Here is a 17,564-nt window from a genome sequence, read left to right as displayed (position 1 = left end):
GCATTTGGCATCAAGTTCTTTCTGATTTCTTTACTCAGGCATATTTTCCCTCAGGGGAAATTCATTACAGTTAGAACACTGCCCGTGATTTCATAATACGTATTTATGGAGTTAATCATACTCACATCTCTCAAGGCATCTGCTGCTCTGCTTTGGTAAATTCCTCATTATCCCTGCAGGACAGAGTGTCAATCCTGAGCCCTCCTACAGTGGGTTGCCATGTTTCATATTCCAGGAAAGGAGATGTTCTTTGGGTGTGATCAGCACAGGCTGCCTGGTACAGCAGAGGGCAGTTTGTAGTGTACAACAGAACCCTTCTGGTGTGTTCATCTCCTGGATCTTTTCCTGTGGCTGCCTGCTGGACTTCCTCACAAGGGGAGCCTTTCTGTGATAAACATCCAGCATCAGCCCACATTCCATTTTAATTACTTCTTCCTGGCCACGGTGGCAAAGCACGCAATTGGTCACACTGTAACACAAAGCCGAAGGTTTTAGCCCTGGTCTTCTCTCTCCACCAAACTGCTGCAACTCAGTAAGGCTACCGAGGCAAAAGCCTGGATCAAACTGACCTAATTCAAATTCAAGGAGTAGGAAATCACAGCATAGCAGTACTTCTCAGCAGACTCCATTTTTTCCCACAGGCATCTCTGTCTGTCCTTCCAACATGTATAAACTTGCCTCTTGATGGGGATGCTGCAGTTTGGAAACAACACTTGGCCTGCACAGTGAGCTCAGGGCATTTCTAATTAGAGCTGCTGCACCAGTATCATGTGTTTTAAAACACTGTTGTAATAAATCCTGCAGCGGCAGATTCGATATTTCATAAAGGCAGACATGACCTTGTGAGACAGAGTTTGGGGGGAAATTTGCTCTTAATTGAGTTCTGTAATAAAGCATTTCAGGGAGAAAGAGGACAAGCCTGCAAGCTGGATGTGATCATTCAGTCCTGTCCTCCACTATGAATGGGAACAATTCAGCATGCAGGAAAGGAATTCCTTGATTTTAAGCAATATTGTTATAGTAAGAATTCCTCTAGACTTTCTCCAGTCTTAAGCACCACTTAAGATTCTGGTTCCATATATAGATTCTGGTTCCATGGGGAACTCCATCTACAGAAGAAATACAGAAATTTTACATTTCAAAGACAGCAGGCTGAGAAGTTCAAAATTATCATTTGTACTAAGACAGTAGCTATAACAGCTGAGACTAAGGTCTAATGGCACAAGTAGCCAGCATGTACCCACAAATAACAAGGCCCTGCTTTAAACAATTGAAAATGTAATAAAAAAAGAATTAAGCGCTCTTTGGAGCTTCTGAGAATCACTACACTCTTTCTTCTTACTACTTGATGAGAACTTGAGCCAAGTTTGTTTTGTCTGGAAGCACAGCAAAGAGCCCAATGCCAACAGACTATTGAATAAAAGGAAGTAGGGAGCCAAACGCACATTGCAACAGAGCAATGCTGTAGGTTGCAGTGGTGTTGAACTAACATCCCCAAAAGCCTAACCCACGTTGTTGGAAGCTGAAGGAACCAGAACTCTGCTGTTCTCAGGCAGTGAGACTTGTGGGATTCCCAGCCAACCTCTCACTCTCACAAGGATGAAGCTGGCCTGGGTGAAAAGAACAAAGGAAACACAGTGGGGCTGACCTGAGAACACAGCACTTCACATTCATACTTACCTTTGCATTCAGCAAAGCTTCAAACCAGAAAGAGAGATTATTTTTGCTTAGAAATCCAAATTTAGACATCCAAATGTATATCAAAGAATTCAAATATCTAACCTCAATTTAGAGTGCTGCTACCACTCCCACTTAAATTCCACAGAAGCTGTGGCATACTCACACTGTGGAAATTAGGCATTTATCTAACTGTCCAAATAGAAAAATTAAGACTTAAAAAAAACAAAAAAGCCTTAACACTGAGAGCAGTTTGTTAACTAAACAACAGTCCTCTCTGCCTTGTGGCTTTCTTTTTTCCCGTAAATGATCAAATTACAAGTGTTATCCTCCATCACTCACTCAGGATTCAGGCTTGAGCTAATTGCAGAGGATACAAAGCAACTGTTACAGGGACCTGACAGCAGTGTGCAACAGCAAAATCAATCCTTCCTTTGCACAGCTGATACAGATTGGAGGTAAATTTTTAAATACTGAGCCATCTTTGGATTCTGCAATAAAGAGAGAAATCACTGGAACTGCCAGGGTCCACGTTCCAGGAAGCCTTTTTGCAAGAGTTGCACAGACTGCAGGTGAAGCATCTGGTGTGGCACCCAGGAAATACAAACTAGTCTGACCATCTGGAGGAGCTCAGACCCACAGAGCAACATCTGGGAGAGCTTACATCCCCATAAAGAATCTTAATTTTAAATTTTAAACCTTTTGTGCACCTTGATTTAGGAAAACAACGAGACTCTGCTGGTAATCAGAAGAGAAGGACAGAGACATTCAGACATTGCTCCTACCCTCTGAAGGAACCCAGGAGAGGTGAAGCCTCTCTAACTGGTTTGGATTTTACAAATAATACTCAGGCAGTTTAAATTACTGCATGAAAGATCAGCTTGCCTGCCTATGCAAAGATGAGACCAAGGCTGAAACCCCATCAGGGATCTTTAGTGAGAGCCTGGCTCAAAATCCATCCACTCTCTGTAACCTTCTCATGTACCATGAAAATCTTGAACACTTTTGCAACACAAACAGTAAAACTTGTTTAATAGCCATGCCAGCTTTCAGACTCTCCCAGCATGCTTGACAAAACTACGAATCAGCAAAATAAATAAAAGTAGGGAGTGGCTCTAACTAAATGCCAATTACAGCAAGAAGAAATTCAATCTGCAGGAGCAAGTAACAGCCTTTTCTTCTTCTTTTTTTTTTTTTTTTTTTTTTTGCCTCTTTTTTCCCTGCTATCTTTATGCTTAAAACTAAAATAGCCAAAATACATTTAATGCATGGAATCCCTGCAGTGATACGTGTTTGATAATACTTGACACAAGGGCCTGGGCTAAGTCTCAGCAGCAGCAATAATTGTTTACCAGACACAAATACCCCATAGGTGTGAAATTAAAACCTGCACAAGTGACACAGAGAAAAAAACCACTGTCCTGGGGTTCACGAGGCAGAAGCACAACTGTGAAATTACTCTGGCAGACACTGGCACAGCTAATAACATGATCCTTTCAATCACACACATTAGAGTCTTCGTGGCATCTGTGATTTATTAAAACTCCCAATCTGCCACTTCATTCTTAGGACACGAGGAGGAAGCAAGGCTGCACTCTGCCTTGGCTCAGCAGTATTGCTCACATCTTTTCCACCTTTGCTGCTACAATACCAGGCAGGTATTAGGGAGCAAGCAAGGAGGTGAGCAATTTCTGTTGCCCACACACATCAGGGGACAGCAGCACAGGCACACCAGGGAAAATAGCTTTTGTGAGATTCCACAACAACACCTTCAGAAATGCAGAAATTGTGATTCAGGTGCAAAGGTAAACCACTGGAACCAGTTAAATGAACCCTGCATTGCTGAAATGCCAATTGTGCAAAACTGCTGATATTTCATTTCGATAGATATATTGCATCTGGTGTTTATGGCTCTGTGTTGTTGCCAGAGAGCCCCAGGAGCTTTGGTCTGGGAGCCAGGCCAGTGTCTACCAAGTCAGCTGGACTGCTGTGGATACACAAAGATCCAATATGCTCTGATTTAAAGCTTTCAGGCAGATTTTTCAGAGACTTTTGGTTTTTTTATAGCTAGCACGTGTGGAGAGAAATAAAACAGTAATTTTAAATGCTGTGCCACTGTGAGCCTATTTCTTCCAGTTTCACATTTCAATATCTTATTTTGAAGCACAGAGAACTGGAAATCTGGTTATTTCTACATAAACACCCATTTGTGGATGTTAGACAGAGGTTCAGTCAGGGAATGCCTCTTCATGAAGAAAGGAAAAGGCCAGATAGAGTTTTGTCACAAAAGCTGGAAATGTGACACTATTTATGCAGATGGTCATGGTCTCTGTTACATCAGCCATGTAAGAGTTCAGTGTTTTCCTTCTCCCACTCCTTATGGCACAGATTCTTACCCTTCTGTTACAGAAAGCTCTGATGTGTCAATGGAGATGCCCCAGGTATTCTGATCCTTCAAGTTTTAAGGTTTTCTTCCACTTGAAAGGATGTTCTTCATCCCTCCCTACAGAAAATCAAAAGAATTCTGATCATTAAATTGCTGAGAGATAAAAATTTTAAAATAGGAGGCTGTAGTCTAACAAAAATCAAACAGAATTAGTAAAAACAAAGAGTTTCTCTTCAGGGAATATTTGAAGTGTGTGCACAGACAAAAATATTTAACAAAAGTCTGCACAACTTTATTTTGTGGGGACATGCAGAATGCTGGGCCATCTGTTGAAAATGGAAGGCTGCCAAATATCACAGTCACACCTTGAGTCTGGAAGCTGAGCCTGCATGGCAAATCCATACATTTCTTGTGGTGTCTGCATGCCATCAGCCTTTCCTTTACCCACTTCCCTGGCTGCTAAACTGGATTGTTTCAGTTTTTACAAGGGCAGAGCCCAATTCTGCAAAACACCACTGGCTGCTGCAGAGCTGCTGGCAGGACACCTGGCTGCATGTTTGAAGGTTTTCAGAACTGGGGAACATCAGAAAAGCAGCATTAGGATGATCAGGGTCCCCACTCAAAGCCACCAGCATCAGGAAAAGGCACAATAACATTGGGTAGTTCAGGAAAAATTCTTCCATCTTTCATTCTGAAAAAGTAATCAAAAGGAAAATCCATAAAGGCTGAACTTTTACATGCCACCAACTTATACCATGGAAAAAACCTTGAGACTTCCATGAATATCTGACTTAATCAAAACTCTGCCACATTTTGATTCATATAAGCCTGTTTCTTGTGTCCAAGTAGTTGAGAGTATGGGATGAGAGTCTTCCTAACTTGTAGAGTGGTTAATCAGGTCAGGACCAAGGTAACAACAGTAAAACAAAATTTCTGGCAATCTCATTGAGATTCCTCACCTTACCCCTTTCTATAGCAGAGAACTTTATGAACATATTGGCTAAACAGTGCAAAAGTCACCATTACAGTTGTTGAGCCTAAAAGGAAATAATTTCCAGCACCTACTGGCAATTGGCAAGATAACTGATGCAGACTGCACTTTTTAAAGTTCAGAAATTCATTAATTCTGGATTTCATAAAGTTTCCTCAAATATAAAAGTGATTCTTAAACTCTTCTATAATTTCAGTTGTTTTTTAATGCAGACTCCTGCTGGCATACCCATGTTTGGAGAAGTCCTTAGGAAAGTATTTATTGTCAATAGCACACCATTCACGAGCTCAAAAGTCAAATGGATTTCTCAGAACTCCTCCTTGTTTAGTCATCTTTCTCTGTAGTCCTCCCAGTGGGATAGGATGAAATTAAATTTGAACTAGGCTTTAAATTATTTAGTTGGAGATAATTGAGTTTGGAAAGTCATACTGGAGCATGATCACCCCGGGAAGAGGCTGAACATGATTTGGGGTGGGGGAGCAGGAGAGGAGAGCTGGCATGCCCTGCCCAGTGAAGGTGGCCCTGCCCATGGCAGGGGGCTTGGAACATTGTGGTCTTCAAGTTCCCCTCCCACCCAAACCATCCTGTAATTCTGTGTCGCATTAGGTGCAGAAAATTTCTCATAGTAAAAGGCACAAGCTGCCTGTATTTTCCAAATAAAAGAAGCACAAGAAATCGGGTTTATATTAATTTATTGTGATTCCATGAAACCCCCAGTAAGGGACAAAGCTGACTGGGCTTCAGCTGTCTTGGTAAAACCACAGCTTTTAAATTCAGAGTAGCACACAGAGATTTCCTTAAGGAAAAGGTATTTTCTGGCTCAGTTACACCTGCATCTCTCGTAAAATGAGTCATTCATATCCACTTTAAGTGGCAACACAGAATGTTCACCCTTCTTCCAATCCCCATTCCCTCTCTGACTCTCATCGAGGACCATCATTCTCCCGGGTTTATCTAGATGAGAGGACAGCGCTTCTACAGCAGCTTTCCTCAGGTCAGCACTCCCGTTACCTTCTCAGAAAACCACACAGGGGAAGAAAAAAAAAAATCCCCTCGGATTGATGCCAAACGAAGCAAAGCGATGCGGGGACTGAGGGCAGCCGCTGGCACCGGCAGCTCCCAGTGCCAGGGCACGGCCACGTCTGCGTCCCGCCACAGCCGCGCCCCGGGGGATCGGGCTCCGTCCCTGGGGAGGGGGCTCCGCTCCCCCCGCCCCAGCCCCGGTATCGTTCCCGCCCCAGCCCCGCCATCGCTCCCGCCCCAGCGCCGGCATCGCCCCAGCGCCGGCATCGCTCCCGCCCCAGCCCCGCCACATCGCTCCCGCCCCAGCCCCGCCATCGCCCCAGCCCCGGCCCGGCCCCTCAGCCCTGCGGGCCCCACGGCGCCTGCGCGGCCCTGCCGCGGCCTGGGCGCGATGGCGCGGCCGGAGGGGCCCCCGACGCTGCCCGAGCCGCTGCGGCGGCGGCTGGTGTCCTTCAGCAGCTCCGTGTTCAGCGACAGCCACCGCACCGCGCTCGGCGACGGTCCCCGCGCCCCCCCGGGCTTCCCGGGCTACCGCGCAGGTACAGCGCGGCCTCGGGCCGGCCGGCCGGGCGGCACCGGGCCCGGGGCTCTGCTGCGGAGCCGGGCCGGGCCCGCCGGAGGCAGCGCCCGCAGGAGCTGCTGGGGCCGGCGGCTCTCTGTGTGCGCCCGGTCTGGCGGGGAGAGCCGTGGCTGCGGCACAGCCCGCGCCCTGTTCAAACCTCTGCCGCGAGAGAAGCCATGGCAGTGCGCACAGTGCAGCCTGCACAGAGAGGCTGCCGTGATTTCAGCCCATAAATCCATTCTAAGCCGATCGAATTAATCAACAAGAGGTTCTTGTTTCAAGAGAGGAGTTCCCGTTTCCTTTGTGTAGTAACACTGCTAACGCTTATGACTTCTTCATTTCATTTATCAGACACTTCACCAGTAGCTTTTGTCTTTAGTCTTTTTTTCTTTGGCTTGCTGTGTATAGAATACTCCTGTGTTAATATCCAATTTCAAATTATTGGACACCGGGATTTCAAAAATTCCATTTTACACATACATATCTCGGGGAGTTGCTGTAGCAACAGCCATTGCAATACTGTCTGGCTTTTGCATTAATTTTAGCAATCCCAGCAAATAAGTATTAATTTAATTTAGGGATGGAAAATTAATTAGAATTGGCTTATGTTGCTTAAATATTCATCCAAACACAGTTTTAGGACTTGCACAGAATTTATAAATAGCAATGCCATGTCTAGGAAAGCTTTAACATACCTAAACATTGTGATGACAATTGAAATTTGAACTCTTGGCTTCTTTGTTTTTAAGTAATTTTTTTCCTTAAGTCTGACCTTGTAGGTCTGTTATAAAGTCATAAGTACAGAATTTACTGCCCACATGTTGGAGTTGGAGACTTGCCTTTCTCTACATTGAGTTATGTGATGCAGCTTGTCCTGTGCCAGCCTGAAAGGATGAACTTTAGTTTGACACATATTTGAAACAGTTATCTCTTAAGAATCAGACAAAATAACATCCAAGTATCCATTTAAATAAAATGTTGAAAGTGAAGAATGGGCCATGCAAGCCTGCTCTCTAGCAGCTCTCTTGAGCTAAGCCTTACTCAGAAATGGTGGAGTAAGGTAAAAGCCACCAAGTAATCAACAGTTGGACACTCAGCTTGATTATATGATTGTATTATAAAAATGCTTGGTCCCAGAAGCCAAAAGGTGCCTTGGATTTCAGGAAATTATGTAACTCCAGATAGGGTGTGAAGATTTCCTCTGGATAAACAAAAATATTTTTCTTTACATTTTATTTGAGTGGGAAGAGTCAAATTACTGCCCTGCGTGAAGCTAAGATGGAGCAGTATCCTTCTGTCATATTTGCAGCTGGAGTGATAAAATCTTCTTTCTCTCTGTATAGATTGTGAAATCCTTTCCAGTTTGCCACTGCAGATGTCCCTCTATTTCAATGTTTATTTCTTCCCATTCTGGTGGCTCATCACAGTTGCCATCCTCTACATGAAGGTGAGAAGGAAGGAAAGTGTTGGTTTGTAAATCTATGTTACATCAAACACGTCCTGGTGTGGGATACAGCTCACTGCAGTTAGAGGTCTTTACATTGTTTTGGGAATTCATGGAACTGGAGGTTCAGGAGTGTTTGAATGCCAATACTGTTGACTGAGAGAAGCACAGAGTATTTTCATTTAATCAGACACCATGGCAGAAACTTTTACTTTCTTCTTCCCCTCTTCCAGTATCCAGCCTTATCAGATTATTACAAGTTCATCCTGGTCACCATCATGATCCTGGTCTCTCTGACAGAGCTCATTCGACTCTACCTGGGATATGTGGGCAATCTCCTGGAGAAAGTAAGTTACCAGATGGACACACTAATTTCTGCAAGAATTTCTGCTTTTGGGAGTTGAGCATTAACTGGCAGGCATTTTATTTAAGAGATTTAAGTTGAGGACATGGTTGTTTCTCTTCAGTTGCATGCTACATCTTCTATTCCCTTCGCATTGGCTTCCACTTAATTTTGTGAATTTCAAGTAGTTTTCCCTCAGAAGAGAACTCTCTCACTCCCTAAAATTATTTTGTCAGAAAATACAAGTGTGCTTAAAAACACAGGATATGGAAATAGGAAGCCACCCCACTTTGCCTTTCCACATTATGTGCTGGCTTTTGGAAAATTAAAAAGAAATGTGTTTTGTTCACAAGATTTTGGATTTTTTCATCCCAGCTGTCAGGTTTTTAATAGGTGATGTCTCCCTGTTGTAGGTCCCTGAGCTGGCTGGGTTTTGGCTCCTGACTCTCCTCCCGCAGTTGCCTATAATTCTCTTCTTGCTATTTAATGAAGGTCTGAAAATCCACTCTCTGGAGCGAGCCGTCCACATCATCTTCGCCGCCTTCCTCTCCTTCCAAGTGGTGGCGGCGTTTTTCGCCCTCAGGAGGATGGTGAACACTCTGGCCACTCGCTTCCGCCTCACCGAGTTCCACCGCCTGGAGGAGCAGCGCCCCGCGCCCGGCCTGAGCAGCCTGGGCGGCTCCCGGGGCTGGTAGGGCCGGAGACCCGCCCCGAGCAGCTCCCGGGGCTGGTAGGGCCGGAGATCGCACCCCGAGCAGCTCCCGGGGCCGGTAGGGCCGGAGATCGCGCCCCGAGCAGCTCCCGGGGCCGGTAGGACCGGAGATCGCGCCCCGAGCAGCTCCCGGGGCTGGTAGGGCCCCCAGGGCCTCAGGGGGTAACAGAGCTCGGCCCAGTGCACCCACAGTTCTGTTTCTGTTCTGCTGGGTCATTCTTTGCCTTCTTGCCTCAGAGGTATCAAAAAAATAGATCTCGCTCCAGAGCCAACATTAAACCTCAGAGGATGGAGCTCCTTTCTGCAAGAAAAATCAAAGCCAATTGCATAACTGACCTGAGTGGACTGTTTGTGGACTGAGTAGATTTGGAGAGTTTTACAAAGTTGTGGCATTTTTAAAAAACCAGAAGCCTTTTTCCCCACTGTTTGCACAAAAATCTTTTGTTTACAATAAAGCTTTTCTACACTCTTTTTGTGTTGGTACCAGTTTTGTCTGTTTTCCAGATATGTTGCACAAATTTCATGTCTGATACCTCAGTTAGGAAAAAAACCCAACCCAAAATCAAACTGGAAACAAAAGCCCCAAGACATCTGGCTTTCTCTCTCCCCAAGAGATTTGAGGCTCAAAAAGAAGCTAGTGAACAAAGACTGCACTTTCAGAGATGGTCTTCCAGGTAATTCCAGCTCTTAGAAATTCCTCACTGCTATACTAAGCATGTAATTTCAAAGGTATTCATTCCACAAAACTCTTATGCTCATCTCCTTTGGCTTAGCTACAGTTCTAACTATCAAGTCAGAGCAGTGCAATTTTCCCAGACAGAGCAGTAACAAAATTATAGTCATTAAAAAAGTAGTTTTATGTCACTGAAAGGCAGAACCTGTTTCTCCCAAGCCAGGGCAAATACCAAGGTTCTCTCATTCCTGTTATGTGTATTAAATTTTAAGCTATCTTCTGCAGTTTTGGTAATGGCTGAAAGTTCACTTTTTCTGTCAAGGAGTGATGAAGATCAAACGTTAAAATAAATTTTACACCCAAATTTGAGACCTTTGAGCAGGGCAGGAGTTGTCAGTTTTGAAAGCTGGCACAAGCATGCAAACTGCTCAAAGGGTTGGAAGGAAGATGAGTCCAACATGAAAAAGGCACATTATGCTTAAAGTTGTTGAATATTTAAAGCTTACAGAACCCCAAGTGAGAAAAAGGCATTAGCTTTTGTTTTTACCAAAATGGTTAATTTTCCTTTCAATCCATGAATGAATGGGACAATGAATTACACTAAGTTTTCTTCTTCATTTCATTATTATAAAGCTTATGTTACCAAAGCACATACCCCTTTGTCTTAAAGCAAACTACCATCTTGGATTTTTGCACAGAAAGAGAGGATTTCTCTAAGAGTCTCTAAGAGTGTCTTTTAACAGTTAATATAAAACATTTAGAGCCCTGTAATCAGAGCCTGAGGGGGACACGCTGAGGTTTAAGAAGAAGTTACAGCATTTCAAAAATACTTTTCCAGCATTAGAAAATCCTTGTCAAAACATTCTTTACTGATGCAAGGGGAATATTGGGCATATTTTAATGTCAACCACAGTCACACTGCAGGAGAATGCTAAAAGCAGGGCTGAAGGAAGGTTTTTAACACTAAGTACATGAAAAACAACATGAAGCTGAAAAAGTCAACCATACACCAATGCTGGCAATAAGGAACTGGCCTCCAGGCTAAGGCCATGAGGTATAACTCAAAATCCTTGCTTTTAGTGATAAAGAAATTATGCATTTGGAAGATCAAATTGCTATGCAAGATAACTGGAGCCAAAGACACAAGGACACACAGCTCTTTGGGGATGGGGAGGAGGAGGGGGAAATAGAATTAAGAAAAACACTGTTAGAATTAGAGTTGTCTGGAAATGGCAAAGGTAAAAACCAGCCTGTGAGGGAAATCTTCAGCAACATATTTGATAAACACAAGATCTCTACCTACACTCTGCTCAGGCTTCCTAACAGATCTGCTGGTCTATTTTTAATTTCATAATTATCAGTTTTAATTTCACAATGAAACTTCCTTTCAGTTTCCAAATTTCACAGGAGCTGGTGAGGCATCAAGCAAGCAGAAAAATAATACACAAGTAGAACATGAGAATTTAAGATTCAGCAGAGCAAGTATTTGGGCAGCTAGGGGAGTTGGTGGTTTTCTTCATCTCTAGAGAATAGATGGAAACCAAAATGAAAGGAAGGAACCCAAAACCACCGGAAACACAGGGGAGTTCACTGAGCAGCATCCAGAAAGTTCTGAACAGAAGCTGTACAACAGTGGCTTTCTGCCACACTGCAGTTTGTGCCAAGAACACCCCAAAAAGTTTTTTTTTTTATGCTCTTGATTGCTACCAGCAGCTCTCCCTTCACAATCATGATCTTTGAGTGGCTAGAGCCTGGGAACAGAAATCAGTTATTTTATTTCATGAAGTTTACTGTCAGGAAAGGTCAACAGCCAATTTTAAGGGAAATTTGTACCAATGTATTTCCTTTAACTGAATAAAAGAAATTAGGAATGGGTGCATTATCTTAAAATGCTCTATTTTAGGTTACTGATCAATTTGAAGATGAGAGGAGTATTTTGTGATCAAGGGCATAGTTGGCAAGTGGTTTATACCTGGACTTGGCCTGTGTCCCTTGTCTAAAATAGACTTTGTAAAAGGATTTCTCTTTTTTTAATAGTTGCAGGACTTTCATGAAGGAGAAATTAAATTTAGAAGAGGCTTCAAATGTGTACCTTACTTAAGCAGATCTGATAAAGTAGACACAAGATAAGACATAGATTTGATAGAAAACAGACAATTGATAAAAAAGAGGGTACAGCATTAACCTTTCCATATCAACAGCTCACTCTTTACATTTGCTGAAAGAATTGCACCCAGAGGAATGAGATCATACATTTCACTCTTGCCTTTGTCTCTTATAAACTGGACTGGACTTACTGTGAATCTTTAAAGAGTTGATGAAGCAGAATTGGCATCATTACATAGTCTGATAAGATGGCCAATAGCTGGGAAAGGCTGCAGATATCATTTATTTTGAAAAACAAATTTTGTTTCTCCAGAACAAAGGTTGGATAGCAACAATTAAAAATAACCTTGTTGAGTGCTTCAAATAAAGCAAGGATAATAGAGTTTGCTAAAGGAGGCAGGCAAAGCTGTATGTAAAGGTCAGCTGATAAGAGCAAGAAGAATTTAAACTATAATGGAATAAATAGGTTCAAGAAGTGTAACACAGACAGAAAATGTGTATGTTGATGATTGGTGCCACCAAAGTTGCCCCTGGGTACATGAAGGAGAGAATTTATTAAAAGAAAATAAATGTGAAAATTTACCAGCTTGAAATCTTCAGGGAGTCAGCAGAAATGTTATTCCCCCAGCTAAGCAGCAGCCTAGAGCACTCAGTTCCACATTCATTAAATACATGCAACTTTTGTAGTTTCTTATGGGGAAAAAAAAGCACTTTTTCTTCTTCAGATGGTCTCAGGTTTGAAAGCAATATAGTCCCTGGGAAGCATTTACTGGCCAAGAGACATGGGCAGAACACAGGAACTGTAGACAGAGATGAACTGATCTGGCAGGTAGCTGCAAGAACAGCCAAGGCCTGTGGCTTCCCTGGTGAATTTGGAAAGTATTCATGACTTCCTTGAGAGCTGCCTTGAGCATCCAGTATCAGGGCAGGAGTTCCTGCAGTCTGTGAAATAAGGCACTGTTGCTCTTTAAGGTATAGAAAAGATCCTTCTATATTCACACTGGGAGGCCCATGCTGGTCCCAAGTAAAATAATCAGGAAAAAATGCCTGAGCATCTTTAGTCACCACACTCTCCATGTATTGAAAACAATCAGCTGAATTGATGGAGGTAAGAAAGATATCAGAGATACCTGTTGATAATCACTTGTCCTGCTGGAGCTTTGAGCAGAGCCCCTCAGCCCATGCAGCCACTGCCTGTGCCAATCCAGAGGGATTCCTGCCAGTCAGTGAGTCAATGTTTGAGCTCCTGTTTCAATTACAGAAAGGATTTTAGCATGGGAATCTCTCCTCTCTTTGTTTGCACAGGAAATACAAAATTTATCACAAGATTAAAGCTTGCAAGAGCAAGATAGTTGAGTATCTTCTGCAATATATGAATGTAATAGTCAACAATTAAAATATAGCTAAAAGGCTATGTATTTGATTTTAGTTTTTTGCTTTTAAAACACATAAATTTGAAGCAAATTCTTACTGCAACCAGAAATGCAACAAATCTTCCTTTTATATTGCAGCTGGGAGTAGGTGAACAGCAAGACTTTGAACACCTTCATTTTCAAAATCCTGGTGGAACCTAAATCTCACTCTTTTTTCTTTTTTTTTTTTCCCATTTCCAAACGATCTATCATGGTTAGGAAAGCATGTATAAAAACATGAGGTGAGAAAATAATTTGAAGCTGCTCCTTTTTCCAAAATAAAACTGCATTTAAAAAATAATTTTAAGTTTTCAAACCCCACAAGGCACTCAGGAGCAGGTGTCAAGGTAATAATAAAAGGACAAAAAGGACAATGTCTTTTCTTGGGGAAATACTGATAAGGCAGCAGCAAAAGGATTAGCCGGGCTGGCTGCAGTCAGGGACAGTGAAATGTGACACAATAAAAACTCAGTTATTGAGTTAAGGACAGCCCTTTGGACACAAAAGACTGAAATGAAGAAAAGCTGTGGGTTTCTTTGTTCTTGAATAGGACCTTTTTATTTTTTTTGTGCAGAAGCATGAAATATTGCAGTGATAACAGAGATTGGATAATAAGAATAAAAACTCAACCAAGGGAAATTCTCTGAGGGTTTTTTTAGGATGCACTGAAAGAGTAATTTGTTTCTAAACATCACCTGCAACAAAGCAACCCAACAGGGTGAGTAGGGTGGGACACATTTGCCTGTGTTTGCATTTCTCAGTACAGCTTTCAATTACAGAGTGATAGAATCACAGGAAAAGACTGGAAAAGACCTCTGAGATTGTGGAGTCCAGCTGATAACCCAGCCCTGCCAGGCCCACCACTACCCCCTGTCCCTGGGCACCACATCTGCACAGTTTCTGAACACTCCCAGGGACAATGACACCACCACTGTCCTGGGCAGCCTTTCTCACTGCCCGGCCACCCTTTCGGTGAAGAGATTCACCCTAATATCCAATCTCAGCCTCCTCTGATATAGCTTGAGGCTGTTTCCTCTTGTCCTAGCACTTGTTACCTGGGAGAATGGACTGATCCCCACTTCCTTCAGTTAGGATCTCTGTCCATTGCCCTGCTGAACAAACCATCTGGGCTTGTAGAATAAAATAATAATAATTTCTTACTGTTCTTCAGCTTTGGGGTGAGGGGGGCAGGTCAGGATGTTCAGAGAAGTTGTGCAATGCTTTAAGCCATTTTCCTGCTTTGGTTTTGATGCCTCTGGTTTTAGCTTTTATATTTTTCAGATTATGTTCTGCTTTAGTGTGTAAGCTTCATATTAGGGGATGGTAAGCTCTCTTCACAGAGTAGGGAGAAAAAGCAATTCCTTCTCTAGCTGGGGACCCAAGGACAGCTGATCCAGATCTCAGGCCCAAGAGCATAAACAGTGGTGGAATGAAGAGAGAAAAACAAGAAAGATGGGACTTCATGGGCTAAAGCTGTAATTGGACAATTAACTTCAATATGCAAATGGACCAAAACTTATAAAAGTGTGAGACCCCGTGACCACTGATCCATTTTGTCACCATTTTGGGTTGTGCTGCCCAAGGTGGATCAATTGAGAGCTTTTAATAAATCCCTACTTTATTCTTTAGCTCTGTCCTAGGTCAGCCTTCACAAGGCATCAGTTTTAGCACAGACCTTGTCCTGGGCCTGAAGGCTGAGGACACTTCTCCCCCAAAGCTGAAAGCCCCCATCCAGTCCTGCGTGCTCCATAGGTGACATGGCTCTGCCCATCCTGTGCCATCAGATCTCCCTCCTACATGAAGGACATCCAGAGCACAGACCTTCCCACATGTTCTGGGGACCAGGCACTTTTCCAGGCACGTGTGAGTCAGCCCTGCAGAAACCCTGGTGCTGTTTGTATGCAGAACAGGCACCCTGGCTGGCTCAGTGCTCCAGCAGCCTTGCAGTGACAGCCCTGTTATTTCCCACCCATTTGCTGTGCATCATTATCACTCTTTAGCTTTCTGACATGCAGCTCGTTCCTGCTCTCCCTTCTGTGTGCCTTTGATGGGTTAGACATGTAAATAATGCACTTTTTTTTTTTTGGGCTGTGTTCAGGGAGTGCTCACAGTTTGGTTTGTCTGCTGCTGCAGCAGTGGGAGCTGCAAACTAAGAAAAATGGAGGCACCGGCTTTGCTGACAGAAGCGCGCACATGGATGTTGTTGCCTGGATCCTTTTTAGGGGAAAAAAACAATTGGAAATATCTTTTATGGTGTTTTCAGCCAGCAGAGGGGCAGGGCAGCTTTTCCCCTTGCTAGCAATGTGAGAAATCCTCACTGTAATATCTAGTGCTTATTTTCCATGATAGCTTCCTGCTATCCCACATTTATTGGTATAATCAAGCACATCTTTACTGCAATATATCTTTCACATGTGCAACCCACCCTTAAGAGAGCCATTTTGGCTGATTAAGTTCAAACTGTTGCACTTATTCAGTCATGTGCAGATATTTCTCTCCATCCCTATTTCTCCTTCCACCTCTGAGCAAAGCCAGACAGACCACTGCATTTCCCAAAAAGCAGTTGAAAACACCCAAACCCACAATAAACACCAAATCCACAAATACAGACCCCCGCAGCTAACTGGCACAAGTCACACAAACAAGAACTAGGGGGAAAATTTAAAGTTCAAATGCCCAAAACAAATTAAGGCTTGGCTAAGCTGAATCATTTCAAGGGCAGATCTAAAATGCACATACCAGCACAAATATTTTGATGATCTCAGTTAAGAGACTCCACCTCTCCCTCTTCAGGGACACAAACAAAGTTAGGTCACTGCAAAAACATTTTGGACTGAAGTACTCCAGCAGGAGAATGCACCCTTCCTTGGGGTTTTAACTGTTAAAGCCTTATAAAGCAAAAACACTTATAAACAAAACTGGGATGAATTCAGCATGTGTAGTAGGATTTTTTAAAAATATTCTCTTTCAAGGCTAACTATGAGAGCTTAATGTTGCCTTCAGGCTGCTTTTAAGCCTGACACTGAGACTGAGACACAGTTATTGCACAACTGAGGACAGATTTTTTTGCCTCCTGTGCACTGAATCCTGAGATTGATTGGAAACTGAAAGCAGCCTTGGAAGAGGGGGAAAAGTGTCTGGTGGTGCACGGTGGCACTGTCTGCACAGAGCCCTGGTCCAAGTGCCCATGCCAGGCTGATGGACACACAAGAATTTGAGGGTGGGGAGAGCTATAATTACATTTCTGCGACAGTAATTACATGTATTTCACACAGTTCAGCTGATGCCATGTGGCACAATAGGTGCTGTGAAGAATACTCATTTATTAAGTAATTTATTGCATAATAATTAACAGCTAATCACTTGTGAGTTAAGATGCTCTGGGAACAGACCCAATTCACAGTCTGTGCTGCCTCCTTCCAGGAAATATGACTATTCAGAGAGTGCTCCTCACTCCCCAGAAGGCTCCATCTCTGCAGAGCCCTGCTTGCAGGCACAGACATCTGCAGGTGATCACTGTGTGTGTGGCAGCAGCTCCAGCAGAGAACTCAAACTCTCAGGTGATATCCACAGGGCAGGCAGGGAGCTGCAGCTGCGTGCTCTGGGATGGACCACAGGCTTTTAGAGCAGGCTAGAAGAAAAGTGACAGCTCTAGGCCTCATTTCTCTACTCTGCCTCACTAATTTGAAGCTGTTGCAGATATATCTTCACTTAATCACAGTCACTCACTTGAGGAAGTATCACTCAGCCAGTCAACAAAATACTGCTACAGTTTTCTGCACTTGAGCTGATAAGACAAAACCCACCTTCTCCCTGGTTTGTGGTTATATTACAGCTCAATGCCATTCAAACCATTCAGCATGAAGCCACATTCCCACATTTTCACTCTAGTGTCCTCCTACATGCACCACTTCACACAAGGACATCAGAGCCTCTGGAGGTCTCCCTCAGCATGACAATGACCTCAGCAATGCCCCAGCCTCTACCAAGTGGCAGAGAGTGATGGGCAGCAAAGACACAGGAGTGGTGTCCCAGTGAGCTGTGAGCACCCACATCCCTTTCCCAGCTCTCTGCTTGTTGTAGGAAAGAAAACCCAATTTATGCCCAGCATTTCCCTTCACAGTGATTCTCACCACACATTATTTGTTGCTTTCACTACTCAGGGTAAGGTACCAGCCACAGCCACCACAGGCTGAATGAGATCTCTCCCATTTTTCTTGGCTCTTCTGATGAAG

The 17,564-nt window shown here is 43.5% G+C and overlaps 1 protein-coding gene across 1 annotated transcript; it reads left to right on the top strand.

Annotated features, from left to right (window-relative positions):
* Positions 1-6,437: 6,437 nt before the first annotated feature.
* Positions 6,438-9,606, top strand: TMEM17 (transmembrane protein 17). The gene is made up of 4 exons (XM_059468855.1): positions 6,438-6,616; positions 7,983-8,086; positions 8,317-8,430; positions 8,840-9,606. The coding sequence occupies exons 1-4, from the start codon at positions 6,469-6,471 to the stop codon at positions 9,119-9,121; spliced, it is 648 nt and encodes a 215-aa protein (XP_059324838.1). The 5' UTR covers positions 6,438-6,468; the 3' UTR covers positions 9,122-9,606.
* The last annotated feature ends 7,958 nt before the right edge of the window (positions 9,607-17,564 follow it).

Source organism: Ammospiza nelsoni, chromosome 3 (genome assembly GCF_027579445.1).
Source record: "Ammospiza nelsoni isolate bAmmNel1 chromosome 3, bAmmNel1.pri, whole genome shotgun sequence".
Lineage (NCBI taxonomy): Eukaryota > Metazoa > Chordata > Aves > Passeriformes > Passerellidae > Ammospiza > Ammospiza nelsoni.
This window is presented reverse-complemented; position numbering and strand designations above follow the sequence as displayed.